General features: G+C 53.0%; 3 protein-coding genes across 3 annotated transcripts; 1 reads left to right on the top strand and 2 right to left on the bottom strand.

Annotated features, from left to right (window-relative positions):
- Positions 1-581: 581 nt before the first annotated feature.
- On the top strand, positions 582-3,706 carry bro1 (putative signal transduction protein BroA; the record flags this gene model as incomplete). Its single annotated transcript, XM_056613163.1, has 3 exons — positions 582-859; positions 920-2,504; positions 2,561-3,706. 3 exons carry the CDS (start codon positions 582-584, stop codon positions 3,704-3,706), a joined length of 3,009 nt encoding a protein of 1,002 aa, XP_056480387.1.
- Positions 3,707-5,678: 1,972 nt separating this feature from the next.
- On the bottom strand, positions 5,679-6,803 carry N7532_000658 (uncharacterized protein; the record flags this gene model as incomplete). Its single annotated transcript, XM_056613162.1, has 1 exon — positions 5,679-6,803. The coding sequence occupies one exon, from the start codon at positions 6,801-6,803 to the stop codon at positions 5,679-5,681; it is 1,125 nt and encodes a 374-aa protein (XP_056480386.1).
- A 3,397-nt stretch (positions 6,804-10,200) lies between these two features.
- On the bottom strand, positions 10,201-11,454 carry N7532_000657 (C2H2-type zinc finger protein; the record flags this gene model as incomplete). The annotated part of the gene is made up of 1 exon (XM_056613161.1): positions 10,201-11,454. One exon carries the CDS (start codon positions 11,452-11,454, stop codon positions 10,201-10,203), a length of 1,254 nt encoding a protein of 417 aa, XP_056480385.1.
- Positions 11,455-15,021: the final 3,567 nt, after the last annotated feature.

The raw sequence follows: 15,021 nt of genomic DNA, 5'->3' as shown, positions 1-15,021 counted from the left end.
AAACCGCTTGGCCGTTGACTGGCTTCACAGGCCACGGGTCTGGTATCAACTGCATGAGCCGATAGAAGTGATTTAAACATGCACTCACAAGATATTACTCGCGCCTTAGTAAACATTGTTGTATTATCATTAATAAATTCACATATACACTGTATGCTAAATATAAGCTGTATCACTGTACATGTGTGCTTATAGGCTGTAATCGGAAGCGACCTCTCGTACGTGATTGCGGACTATTCGCCCACGGCTGTTTTGGCCTGCGGTTGGCGCCCTTTGCCAATCCCGCCTCGCCCGTCACCATCACATCCCACCTGTCACCTTCTACCGCGGCCTTCCTTTTTCTTCTTCCCTTCTTCCACCTGACATCGCGCTGGAATTCGATTCGACTGCACCTCTCGGGCGATCTAACCCGACCGACGTCATTGACCGACTAGCGATCAGGCGCCGACCTTCCGCCCTCCCTTACCCCACACAGCCTCCTCCAAGGCATCGTTCAAGCAACCCCCCTTCCTCCCACGCACACTCTCAGCTCAGCCTTCGCTCGTGGATGGGAGCATCCTGCTCCAGACGACCATCCCATCATGGTGCAGTCACCGATGCTCTCGTGTCCGCTGAAGCAGACCAACGAGATCGATTGGATCCAGCCCCTCAAGGATTACATCCGACAGACCTATGGCGAGGACCCCGAGCGCTACGCACAGGAATGCGTGACTCTTAATCGGCTTCGCCAGGACATGAGAGGCGCCGGTAAAGACAGCGCAACTGGCCGCGATCTCTTGTACCGATACTATGGCCAGCTGGAGCTTTTGGATCTACGATTCCCCGTCGACGAGAACCACATCAAGATCTCGTTCACATGGTAAGTCCGATCCTGTCTTGCGCGAGGGGCTGCGCTACTCACACATTGGAATCACTCTAGGTACGACGCATTCACCCACAAACCTACCTCTCAATACTCCCTAGCCTACGAGAAAGCGTCCATTATCTTCAACATCTCCGCCGTCCTCTCTTGTCATGCCGCCGATCAGAATCGCGCCGAGGATGCCGGGCTCAAGACAGCATATCACTCCTTCCAAGCATCTGCGGGGATGTTCACGTACATCAATGAGAACTTCCTGCACGCGCCCTCCACCGATCTGAACCGGGATACCGTCAAGTCTCTCATCCATATTACACTCGCCCAGGCCCAGGAAGTGTTTCTCGAGAAACAAGTCGCAGATGGAAAGAAACCCGGCTTTCTTGCGAAGCTGGCGAGTCAGTCTGCCTATCTGTTCTCACAGGCAGGCGAAACAATGCAGGACTTCGTCACCAAGAATGTGTTCGACAAGGTCTGGTCAATCATAGTCCAGGCGAAGACGGCGCATCTGAGCTCAGTGGCTTCCTACTTCCAAGCTATCGCAGATTCTGAGAGCGGCTCTCATGGTGTTGCGATTGCGCGACTTCAGCTTGCCGACAAGCAATCGTCTACTGCAATGAGCTGCGCCAAAGGATTCCCCTCCTCGCCGCCCACAACATCCAACCTTACTGCCGAGGCCGGTAGCACCTTGATGGATCTCATCAAGCATCACCACGCGAACGTGCAGGCCCAGCTCAATTCGATGACCAAGGACAACGACTTCATCTACCACCAGCCAGTTCCCAACGAGGCAGGTCTCTCGGCTGTTGCCAAGCTCCCGGCTGCGAAGGCGATCCCGGTTAGCGAGCTCTACCAAGGCCAAGACATTCAGCGCATCATTGGCCCCGACATCTTCCAGAAACTCGTACCCATGGCCGTCACCGAAAGTGCCAGTCTGTATGATGAGGAGAAGGCCAAGCTAATCCGCGCGGAGACCGAAAAGGTAGAGACCGCTAATGGGGAGATGGCTGCTAGCCTGGACTATTTGAAGCTACCTGGCAGTCTCAACATCTTAAAGGGTGGCATGGACCAAGAAATGACAGTGGATGAAGAGTTCCGCCGCTGGTGCTCAGAACTCGGTGGTCATAAACCATTCAATAAGGCATTCGACGAACTACAAGACCGAAAGGCTGAGGTTCAAGCAGCATTGGATGGGTGCTCCAAACAGCTCGATCTCGAGGAGAGTGTCTGCGAAAAGATGCGCTCTAAGTATGGGGCCGATTGGAGCCAACAGCCCAGTGCTCGCCTCAACACGACTCTGCGAGGAGACGTCCGCGCATATCGGGATACCATCAGCGAAGCTAGTGCAAGTGATACTCAGCTATCTGCTACCTTCCGACAATACGAAGGCGATTTCGATCAGATGCGATCTGCAGGGGAAACTGATGAAGCCGATGTTCTTTTCCAGCGGGCCATGGTCAAGGCCGGAACCAAGCAATCCAAGGGCAAAAATGGAGTGTCCAGCCCCGCCGAGGGTAGTCTCTTAGATGACGTTGATGAGGGTGGCATTTCTGTTTCCGACCAAATCAACCGCGTAGAAGAGATTTTGAAGAAGCTTAATCTCGTCAAACGGGAACGCTCTCAAGTGTTAAAGGATCTCAAAGAGAAGGTCAGTATTGACTCTTGTTGGAAATTCACCTAGCTATCAGCTAACCGCTATACCAGGTTCACAATGATGATATCTCCAACGTTCTGATTCTAAATAAGAAATCTATCGCCGGTCAGGAAAGCCAGCTCTTCGAAGCCGAGCTCGAAAAATTCCGCCCACATCAGAACCGCTTGCTGCAGGCCAATCACAAGCAGTCGTCACTGATGAAGGAATTGACAAAGACATATGCCGACCTTCTTCAGGACAAGCGTGTTCAGGCCGAGCAGTCCAAGTACGAAGGTATCACGAGACAGAGAAACTCCGTGATGGCGCGATACAAGAAGATTTATGAGGCTTTCAATGGGCTGTCGTCGGGAATTGTGCAAGCACGCACTTTCTACAAGGAAATGGGCGAGAACGTGGACAGCCTGCGGAAGAACGTCGAGACTTTCATCAGCAATCGTCGATCGGAAGGTGCGCAGCTCCTAAGTCAGATTGAACGGGACAAAGCAAGTGGTGTCTCAGAGCAGGAGGATCGTGAGCGAGAGAAGCTTCGGCAGCTGATGGAGCGTCTTTCCACGGAACCCAAACCATCGTCGACTTCGCCCTCCACCGGCGCTGCAGCAGCACCGCCAGCGCCCACTAACGCCAAATCACCTCCGCCTCCTGTTCAGACTCCTTCGTATTCGGCCACTGGCCCGGAAGCCAGAATGTCGCCGCGGTATCCGCCAACCATGCCCGGAGCACCACAACATGGCGCTCCTCTATCGCACTCCCCTGCGCCATACGGCCAATATGGCATGCACGTCAACCCAGGATATATGCCTACCCAGCCATTCCAGCAGGGTGCTGCTGCGCCTCTCTCTGACGGGTACAACCCGATGGCTTACCCCTACCGGACACCCGTCTCGCCACCTCCGAACCAGCAATTCTTCTCTCAAACGCCTACTGCATATGGTGGATACACCAGCGCCAGCCCTGCCCCTTCTGCTACCGTACCTACCCCTCAATCGCAGTACATTGCCCCGCAAGGCTACATTCCTCCCCCGCCTCCTCCTCGGCCGCAGCAGCCTAGCTACCCCCCTTCGACCGGTCCGTACCCATCTGGCCCTGGTGGTTATGCCCAGAGTCGACCATCCTTCGGTCACCAAAAGGCTCCTTCCCAATCCCAGCAGCCGTCTGCAACGAACGACCCTTGGGCAGGGTTGAACGCATGGAAATAGCCCTATCGTATGCGGCGAGGTGTTGTGTCACATTCCAGGAGGACAAAATGGGAAGGATCAATTTCGTTGGCGGCATATTCTCCGGCGTTAGATTTGCTTTGGCTCGATATCACTTTTAACTCGTATTTTGTCTGTTCTCCGTCTTTGAGGTTGATCAATCCCTTTCCCTTGTGGGAGCCTGTGTAGTGCGGATGGACATCTTTCTGGACTTTTGTTTTGTAACAGACTGCTGGTGTTTGTACATGGCGAATACGAAAATAAATTAGCAGCTGCGTGCCCTCGAGGCATTTTCGCTTTCGCCTTCAGAGTACTTCACACAATACTACACTAATGTAGCACACTGTGTTCGTCCACAGCTTTTAATCATACTATGAAATGCAGGATTTCGATCAACAAGTCGTCTTCACCCAGTAATACGTCTGCATACATTGTATCATAGGATAATGCGTAAAGAGTCGTAAACCCTTCGTTTTCACACTGCAGCACTACAGCATACTAAGTTCTCCCGGTCTTCCTGCCTTCCTGCCTCTATGATAGCGGCAAGAGGACTCGAACACCAAGAGAGGGACTAGTTTACTATAATAGAGTGACCGATGAACCAATTGTCTATCGATCAATGTCTTACGACGTAACTTGCGCCCTCCAAACTCAAGTTAACTGTGCACAGCGCGCTGGTAATCTGCGAAGTGCGACCACCAACCCTACCTGCATTCTTCGACAGCAGGAATCACACTGGACCAATCGCGAACCTCCAGAGGTCCCGGGTCCCTGTCCAATTTGTAAACCTACTACAAAATAGTTATGTCGGTATGGTTGGACAAGCGATGGCTCCTATAGTCTCCAGAGATGTATGGGAAAGACCCAAGCTAAGCCCAAGCATTGACTTTGTATAGAAGAATCATGGCATATTAGCTTATAGGAGTATTCAGGCGATCGAGACTTCGGGAATACTGCAAGATTGCAGCATCGTCAATTGGAATCGAAGGTTTATGCAGCTTCATGCAGCAGCCACGAAAACACTCCGATGTCGTACAAAAGGCCACAGAGTAACACAACAAGGCAAGACTTTTCACTATGCCTTCGTAAGAGAATTTTCTGTGCAATTTGAATACGATTTATGTCACTCATGTATGCCGACCCAAGAGTTGTTCGAAGTTTTAAAGCTCAGCGTGCGAGGGAGGGAACCAGCAACACAGGCAAATACCACTATCTCTCGCCTCTCGAGGACGTCGACTCGGCCAAGTACACCAATGAACCGAATCTACTCAATTAGCACGACCAGCTCGGCATGCGGCGCAAGTGGACACCAAGGCGGAATCGGAATGCGATCTATCAATTGCGAGGCGGGAGAGCCCGCCTCACCGTTTGTCCTTTCCAGCTTCTCCATGCGCATTCTGACCTTCCTTCCTGCCTGCAATAGCCACTGATGCTTGCTATATTCGGGACCTCGCCGGGCATTGAGTCCGCGAGATGCGCCTTTATCTGTCTTTTTCCCTCGCCCATGCCTCTCTCCCCAGCAGGGCTGTGGCGTCTCAACTCCGACTGTTGGGAAGATGATTAGTATCATCTGCGCTGCTTCTGGATCTAGCCTGTCGTATCCTTCCTGATACCAGATTTACAGTCCTATACGCCAAGTGGCATGCTCATGGCCGATAATTAGACCGAAACCGCCTGATTCGGCAGGCATCCTATCCAACGACGTTCCACCAGACTTCCATGGCCTTTCGAAACGACGAACATGGTACATTCAACGCGACAACACAACTCAAAAGATCGGAAATCTATCTACCAGGACGACAACGCAACGACCGACAAAACAAGCCAACATTGTACAACATCTACGAATCAAGAGATAAAAAGACCTACTATAACATACAAACTATCCAACAAATCGACTCGAGCAAAACGAAACGCAACGACAGGGGGATATCACCGAGCCAAGAACAACGACAACAGCAGACAAACACACACATCAAACAACACCAACACTGACCCCCTTCTGCTGGCCCCGCATCCTCTCCTCCCTCCGCCGACTATAAGGCGCACAATACGGCTCATCCGACGACCCAATACTAGCCCTCACCCCATCCTGCGAAGCATGATAGGCAGGGCTCGACGGCGCCGGCGCAAGCTGCATCGCCTTGAACTGCGCGTCAGAGATAATCCGCCTCCCATACAGATATCGCATGAGTTCAAAGTCCGGCCGTGACCCGGCCAGCGTCTGGCCGGCGCGATAGTGCCCTCCGACATGTTGAAGAAGTCTATTCCAGGCTGAGCTGGTGTCATTCCCGTGCTCGTCGTCCGCATCCAGGTCTAGTCCCGTATAAGGTCCGTCGTCACGGACATCTGTGCCTGAGTCCACGCGCCGGATTGTGGTGCGGGAGTTGAGGTCATCGTCTGCTGCGGCTGCGGCTGCGGCTGCGGCTTCGGTCGAGGCAGCGGCCTCTTTCTCGTCCTTCTCGCCCGGTATCGGTGAGGAGAGCGGGTGCGGATGGCCGTCGACGAACTTGTTCGGACAGAGGGGGCATCGAGCTGTGCGCGGGGTTGGATGTGTACGGAAGTGGCTCAGGACATGCGTGCGCCAGTTATTCTCATCCGCGAAGGATTCATGACAGTCCAGCATGTGGAAGAGACAAGTGTAAATGCGGGTATCGACCGCATCTGCGCCTGCGTCCTGATCACCATCGCCGCCTTCATCTTCGTGTGTGGCTGGTTGCGATGGTACGGAGGAAATGGACGGGCCGCCGGTACTCCAGGACGAAATCGAGGCGCGCGATGGAGCGGTCCCTTCTGCGTGTATACTTGCGCGAGACCGAGACCCAGTGCGACCAGATATGACCGATGTTGGCGTCGACGTCACTGTCACCGGTACCCTCTCTCTATCCACACTCTGTCGCTGGCTCTGTCGTCGACTGCCGTTTTGATTGCGCGATCCTGTCCCTGTTCTTGTCTCGGTCTCTCCTGGTCCTACGGGTATCCCAGTTTCTTCTTCACGAGCAGCGCCGCCAGTCCCGCTGGAACTGATGCTGGTATCTGAGGAGACGGACGAAGACTCGCCGCTCGTCAGACCGGGGACGGTAGGCGAGGAAGACGGCATGCCGGGGCGGGAAGATGCGTTCTTTTTTGGGTGCTTTTTTTTGCTTTTTGCGGGGTTGGGGGGTTGGACGATCGTTTGAGACTATGAACAAACTATCGTTCTTCTCAGCACTGGTCAGACGAAAAGCAAAGAGCATCTTGCGGCGAAGACGTGCTGGGGCTCAAGCGCAGGCTCCGGTATACTCCGCACGGCCGCGATGGGCGCGGGAAAATACATTCCACGGTCCCTCCAGCGGACGAACAGGCTGCAGACTCGAAAAGACAGGACTGGAGTCGGTACATGAAAGAAATCCCACTGGCAAAGATAGAGCGCTGCCGTCATAGCCCATTGTGGATTGGGGAGGGGGTTTGGGTGAGTGGATGATATCAAGAACAAAGGCAAGACAACAAAAAACATACAAGAATACTTCTTCCCCTTTCTATATCCAACACTACCTCAGTCCTTCACCCCTACGATCGAAAGCGCAGTGCTATTGGAAGCAACCAACCAACGAAACACTCGAAGCCGTACCTTTGTAGAAGTGTCAGAGTCAGCATGCATGCATGACATTTGCGTGCCGGCGTGGCCCGACTGCAGCGACGTGGGGACTCCTACCTCCTCTCACGGCAATCAGGCGATGTCCATCGTAACCAGGTAGAGGGTGGGGAAGCGAAGAAGCGCGGATTGGACGAACATTACGATCGGGGAAATAAAAGAGACGGAGATAGTGAACTTGGATGCTTTATGAAACAAGTACACGCTACCCTAGGGCAGGGTTCTTATTTTTTATTATTTTTTTTTTTTCGCGCTAGGCGTTGGAGGAGGGGGCGGGGCGATTGGGGGGACTAATGTTTGGACTGTGCAGTAGTTTAAGGTAACGTAACCCACAAGCGAACCGCCCACACAAGCGAACCGCCCACCCCATCAATTTTGATCTGAGTACTATAACCTCTCTTTTATAACCATCCACCATGCCACCAAATCGATCTAGTTCTGCCCGATTTTCGCAGGATAGGCAGGGCAGACTCTCATTAGCCCTGCATGCCATTCAAAATGGTCAAATTACCTCTATTCGCAAAGCAGCACGCCAATTCGACGTCCCCTGGTCCACTCTACGCGATCGCGTCAACGGTCAACAAAGTCGCTCAGAAACACGCGCCAACAACCATAAATTGACAGAAGACGAGGAGAGATCACTTCTACAATGGGTGCTCTCTATGGATTCACGTGGATCAGCTCCTCGGCCTGCTATGGTGGCAGAAATGGCCAATCTTCTATTAGCCGAACGCTGTACGCAGACTGTTGGCGTCAACTGGGTCTACAACTTTGTTAATCGCCATGATGATCTTAAATCTCGGTTCTCTCGAAAGTACAACTACCAACGAGCAAAATGCGAGGATCCAAAGGTCATACGAGAGTGGTTCGACTTGGTTCAACGCACGATTAATGAGAACGGCATCCAACCTGACGATATATATAACTTTGATGAGACTGGCTTCGCAATGGGTCTTATTGCTACTGCAAAAGTCGTCACCCGTGCTGAATACTACGGTCGGAGATCTCTTAAACAACCTGGAAATCGTGAATGGGTCACATCTATCGAGTGTATTGGTGCGTCGGGCTTCAAATTACCACCTTGTCTTATCTTCAAATCCAAGACACATCACCAGGCTTGGTACGAAGATAAAGGGGTAGGACCGGACTGGAGGATCGAAATCAGTGATAATGGATGGACAACTGATGCTATTGGCCTTCGCTGGCTGAAAGATCTCTTTATTCCGAGTACGGCGAGCCGTACAAAGGGTAAATATCGTCTTCTAGTCCTTGATGGTCATGGTAGCCATTTGACACCTCAATTCGACCGACTTTGCGCTGAACATGATATTATACCAATTTGCATGCCAGCGCATTCATCTCATTTGCTACAACCACTAGATGTCGGGTGTTTTGCGAACCTAAAGCGCGCATATGGTGGCTTGGTTGAGCGAAAAGCTCGATGCAATATCAACCATATTGACAAGCTTGATTTCCTTGCCGCCTACCCGCACGCTCGCGAGATCTCATATCACTCGGATATAATTCAGAGCGCATTCGAATCTGCTGGTTTAATACCCTTTGATCCCGATCGGGTTATATCGAAGCTTAATATTCAGCTTCGAACACCAACCCCCCCAGGAAGCCGACCAGGAAGCCGATCAAGTGAGTGGAGCCATACAACACCACTCAACACAAAACAATTATATCGGCAAGAATCTTCAGTCAAAGCTCTACTCAAATATCGATCCGTGAGCCCTCCAACGCCTACAAAGCATGTGGTAGAGCAGACTCTTAAAGGCTTCCATGTCACGCTTCAAAGGCTAGCGATGTTGGAGAAAGAAATCCGGGATTTGCGCGCTGCCAATGAGGTTCGGAAACAAAAACGCAAGAGGTCTAATAAACGCATCGACCGTACTGAAGGCATGTCAATTCAGGAGGGAAGAGACGTAATATTCAGTTCGAACCAAGCCGTTGAATCTCTGGATCCTGTTCATCCAGAACTAGCTCCGGTCGCAAATGAGACTAATACACCACGACAACGGGCGCCACCAAGATGCAGTGGTTGTGGAGGGATAGGGCATAAGATAAATAGATGTCCGAAGCAGTGATATCAATAATTTAATGGCGTTGTGGTTATTTTATATGCAAATCAAAATTATAGGTTGAGATGGGTGGGCGGTTCGCTTGTGTGGGCGGTTCGCTTGTGGGTTACGTTATCTCTGGTTTTTCTCCCGTGAAGACTGGGCTTGGTCGTGGTGCTGGTGTTGGTCTAGTGGAGATATGGCATGACGGCGATGCTTGATATCTACTAGTATACTACTTAGGTAGGATACCGGCGCTATTCTAGAGTACCCAGGGAACTACCATAGGGTGTGATCACTATGTTGGGGGGGGGGGGGGGTTTCTGTTGACGGGCAGTCTCCACAAGTATCAAGATGAAATCAATCTTAATCAAATGATATGAGAAACTACTGCAGATCAGATGTAAGTATTGAATTTTGATTTTAATTTTGATTCCCACAAGTGGTAGCAAATATTAAGGGGAGTAGTAAAATAAAGTGATCAAGAAGAGAAAGAGACCGCAGGTCTCGGAAAGTAAAGGTCAAGTTGACAGAATTTTGAACTCGAAGGGAATTCGGCGAGAAAACAGCCACAGAAAAATCCCGATCCGTCTATGAGGTAGAGCGCCTTTCACAAGAAAAGAAAATTGAATGATAAACAGGGAAAAAAAAGGGCAGAAAAATAAAAACCGATCCATCCGACACCGTTGATGCCTGCAATCCAGGAAGAAAATGCACAAAGTCTATATCGTTTCGTAGCGCACATAACAGAAATTTAGAGGACGTGAGGAGAGAGCCTGTTTTTGTTTTGGGGAGGGAATTCAGAATCGCTCAGCAAGGTCATTGCCAGCAACGGAATTGTTGGTCGAAGACGACATGGAGGTGAATCCGCTGGCCGGGTTGAGCATGTCCTGCACCGCAACCTTTGGCACCTGGGGCACCGGCAGCTTGCGCTGGGTACCGTCGGGTTTTGACATGATGTCCGTGATGCTGGGACCCATATTGCCTTGACCGGGACTGTAGTAATTGGGACCCTCGGGTTGGGGCTCCATGGGAGCCAACGCGGGAGTATGTTGGAGGGACAGGTGGCGGATCGAAGGCAAGTGAAGGTCGTTGGCGCCGAGAGGACGCAGGCGCGGCGAGTGCGCGGGCGTAGCCAAGGGAGTGTGGTCGGGAGTGGGCGAGAGCGAGTCGTGCGAGAAGGTTGGGGAGGAGGGTGCAGTGGAATTGGGGGAGTTGGGTCGCGAGCGCTTGACGCGATGTCCACCGTAATTGTCGTCATCCTCGTTGGAGTGCGAACGGGTCATGTTCTGGGAGATTGCATAGGCCGAGAGCGAAGGCAGGCCGCGGCCAGCGTGATGACGGTTGCCAAACATGTGGTGTCGCGATCCGCCGTGGTAGCCCAGGTGGTCATCCCGCTCGACCTGCGATGCGGCGGTCGCCAGCAGATTGATATCCATGCCCGACGAAGCGCGCTCTTGATTGCGCGAGTACGGGCCCAGGTTGGAGCGCATCTGGTTGGCATAGTTGGAGAAGGAGTGAGGAGGCGAGACGTCGGGCGAGCCGACCTGCGAGACGGGCGCAGAGCGAGTGATGGGCTTGCTGGGCGGAGGCATCATGTTGGCGGCGCTCACCATGGTGGCATCTTGGCCGGCCGCGGCCGCTGCTGCCGCGGCCAGGTGCTGGGCCTTGTTGCTGCGACGCGAGTTGGGGTTGTTGTGAATGCGCGAGTGGCGGGTGAGTTCGTCAGAGCGGCTAAAGCGCTTGGTGCATCCGGGGAATTGACAGGCGTGAGGCTTCTCGCCGGTGTGGGTGCGGATGTGACGAGTCTGGTGCTCCAGACGGTGGAAAGCACGGTCGCAGAGCGGGCATTTGTAGGGCCGAGGCAGATCCTGACGGACCTCCTCGTTGGCAGGACGAGCACCCTTCATAAGAGGCGGGAGCAGGCTCACGGATGAGGCCATGGAAGGATCCGAGTCGGTGGACTGAGGAGCAGGCACCGGAGTGGTCGAGGAGGATGCGTCTTGCGGATTCAGTAGATTGGAGAAACCCACTGAGGCGACGGGGGGCGGCATGTGAATCAGCGGGAGGGGGATGGTGGATTTATGGCCAGGTCGGAAGAAGCAGAAGGGAAGAGGCCAAGGGAAGTTGGCCCGGGGGAGTGGTCTGCTTTATCACGACGCAGGGACAGGTCGCGACCTAAGAATCGCCCGGTCGATCAACAGCCGAGATGGGGAGGGGAGGGGGTGGAAGAGGGCGATCGGGGTGATCGGACGCAAATCCTTGATTGTTGCCTTTTTACGGTCCCGAACAGGGAGGACTCAAAAAAAGGAAAATATGTGAGGGGAGGAAGAATCTGGAGACGACGATCTGGGGAGCAGGAGGAATAAAAGAAAGGGAGGGGAAGTATGAGGAATGGAGGGGAAAATGAAGAAGGGAGAAATCGGGGAGAATTGGGGGAGTCGAAGGGGGCTCGGAATCGGGTTTGGCTCAGAAAAGAAAAAAAGGAAAAAAAAAAATTGGAAAAAAAAAAAAAAAAAAGGAAAAATCGAAGGGATCGTAACAAGGTTGAGCGGCGACTGTGGGGGAAAGCGCAGAAAAGGCAGAGACTGGGGCGAAAAAGGGAAATGAAAAATCGAAATTCGGAAAAAAAAAAAAAAAAAAAAAAAGACGAAAAGAGCGGGCAACGTGCGGTAGATCGTCTTGGGAAAAGAGTGGGGGCCTGCCATTCCAGCGAATTCGGATTCCTGCTTTCCGGTCTACGCTGTTAGGCAGTGATGCACAGTGATGCTACAGTATGCCGTGTATTGCGATAGAGTCTACTGCCTAAGTAAAGGTCTCGCGATACGAGATGGTAGGTGAAGGTGTAGGGGGACGACCGAAAGGGCAAGGGGAGAGTCGGAAAAGGAAAAACAAAATCGAGCGGCCCAAAGGGGAAACCAGAAAAGAAAAAGAGAAAAAGAAAAGACGTGGGGACACTCGAAAGGTCCTTGAAGAAACCCCGTGTGGCGTGAGGTGCGTGGCCTTACCCTCCTTACGGGAGGTTCCTCTGGCGAGACCGGCTATCGCGCGTCTGGAGAAAGCCCTTATCGGACAATACCACACATACAATTGTACCCTACCGAGGGAAGGAAGACTGGTAGATTCGCACCATCCGGGGCCTGGATTGGTGCCTCGCGGCCATTCGCTTGATCTTCGGCGATTGTTCAATCATGATCCCGGATGATGCATCGTGGCAACTCCCAGGACGAAAGGAAGCTTGTCGAGTTCCAGACCGGGGGAGATGGGGAAATGACGGGGAAATCGTGGAAATTCTGGGGTTTCTCTCCCGTCCCCTCTTGTGGAACAGCAAACTTTGCAACAAGGAGGGCGCGTTGGGCTGTGACGATGGCGAGGATCATCGATGATGTCGACACATGATACATGATTTGAGCATGATTTAGTCATGGGGGAATGGAGAGGTCATACAGACGGGCAGCACGAAAACAACCCGGCACTGGCGCCGTTGGCCTCGCTATCTACTAGGATCTACCACCACACGAGCAAACCGTTGGATATATTGTTTCCAGTCATGGTCTGTCAAAGTGAGCAGGGTCTACGAGAGAAGATAGGGAATACCCCAGATTCGGAGGGACCACGGCGAGGGCCGTGACCCGCTGGACTTGATACCAACAACAGATAGGCGCGAATCGCCCAATCACTGGAACAGGATGCTCCCTGCAGCTGCAAAGCCGCATTATCGTCCGGTCCAGCTCCGTCGCACTCAGCAGTGGTGGCTGTGGTACAGACTCATGCTGGGCTATCGAGTCAAATCTGGGGGAGCCCCGGAGCCGAGGAATTCGCCTCGAAAGGATCCGGAATAGTTCCAAGCGAAATGATAGTGATACTAGTACTACAAACTCATGGTAGGGTATACTATCTCGTGGGATAATACTGCGGGGGTATATATAGGTACTCCGGACTAAGCCCCGCGATCGCGCCACGTCTCGGCAGGCCCTCAAAAGGGATCACAGCCTGGGGATAATGAAAGATACGCTCCTCCGGGCCCGCTCCGCCATGTGATGGGTAGAGCATCGCTGGTTGGTGCAAGAATTCCATCCTCAAAAAGCCGCGGCCAATTCCCGCCCAACCAGGCAATCGGCGAAGCGCGTGGAGAGCGCCGCCTCCCTATATCAAACAAGTGCAACAGTTCTGGCGTTCATCCAACGCGACGGACGAGCTGCATGTAGCCGGGTCAAGGGGCTCATTAGTGGCAGATCCTCCAGCACACAATTCTGCGCATCACTTTTGACTACTCCAAGTACCCATTTCGCCCCATTTCGGCGAAACTCCGGCTTTTTTTATTTTGTGGCAAGTCTGGAGATAAATCGGTCGTCGTAGGGAAGTGGAGCATGACCGGCAACCCCCGGACCAAGAAATCCCCCAACAATGGCACCATAGGGAAATACTGGAGGAGCGATAGCACGCACCACGACATCTCGCTCTCACTGGGCTGTGCAGCCAGCCGGTGCTCGTTCTCGTTTCGACGGAGTCAGCGAATACCGGGTCGATTGCCGACCGGGGGACAATTGGCCGAACCCAAAGGGGGAAGTCACTCCACCCGGATGAATGCACCATCTCTCTCCACGGGGAATGGCGTAATGGAGAAGCTCCGGATTCGGCGCCTCGATCTGCAGGGGGGTCGTCTTGTGGAGGAGGGCTGTGTGGGAGGGTGCCAAAGCAGGTACCGCTGCGACGAGCTATTACCCGCTTTTTGCCGATGGCCGTGAAACGCTGCGACCTTTTAGCTGACGAGTCGATTCTGTTTACTATACCTACTCCTAGTGGTAGGGATATTGGTGGTCTCCTGTTGATGTTGATGTTGGCTGTTGCTCTGTCAGCTGTCAGTAAGCGCTGGGCTCTGGTATCGCCCGGAAGCCGGCTTCCGTTTCTGCGATGGGGCGCTTCGTCTCACCTGCCTCGTCATCGTCAGAGTTTTCTTGGAGATCCCCCCGCGATCGCAGGGATCGACACCGCTATCCACAACTATGGGCAGTAGAGCGTGGGGGGTACATTAAACAAGTTCGACATGATAGGGAAGGGCGGAGACTTCCTCCAAAGGATGAGCATCGCTGGTTGCGTCCTGAGCCACCTCTGTTGGAGTCCGGGGCAAGGGCGTGGTGCCCGTTGCAGCACCCTATCGCCCGAAATCCCCGGGATGATCGCTAGAGTTTGCAAGATGTACCCGATGATCATCGTCACAGGCGATTTCAGTTGTTCTGACTCAGAGAGACCCCGCTATCGCCATAGCAGTTTTGAAGAGCAGTACGTAAGGACATGATGTACATACAGAGCAAGTGCCAAGATCACCCTGCACTTGTTGTAGACACACACACTGTTGCAGGGGGTCAGCCCTAGATTTGGAGTAGCACCTTGGGCGCCTCCCCGCCTGCCATGATCGTCGCGAGTGATAGCAACTCCGACATCGCGATCAGAGGGAACCAGTACAAATCCAATGGCAAAATCGAAATCATGAAAAAATCTGCTCCCCTTGCGACAGCCAGTATCACCCCATGCCGGCCATCCATCTCGACGATTCCGGGGGGATGCGCAAGGTCAGACTTGCCTTCCCCGGATAAAGCGGGTACCCCAGGAAATCTTAC

The sequence above is a fragment of the Penicillium argentinense genome (genome assembly GCF_028826775.1).
Source record: "Penicillium argentinense strain IBT 30761 chromosome Unknown utg000001l_segment0_segment0, whole genome shotgun sequence".
Classification (NCBI taxonomy): Eukaryota; Fungi; Ascomycota; class Eurotiomycetes; order Eurotiales; family Aspergillaceae; genus Penicillium; species Penicillium argentinense.
The sequence above is the reverse complement of the archived record's forward strand: the minus strand, read 5'-3'. Positions and strand labels throughout refer to the sequence as shown.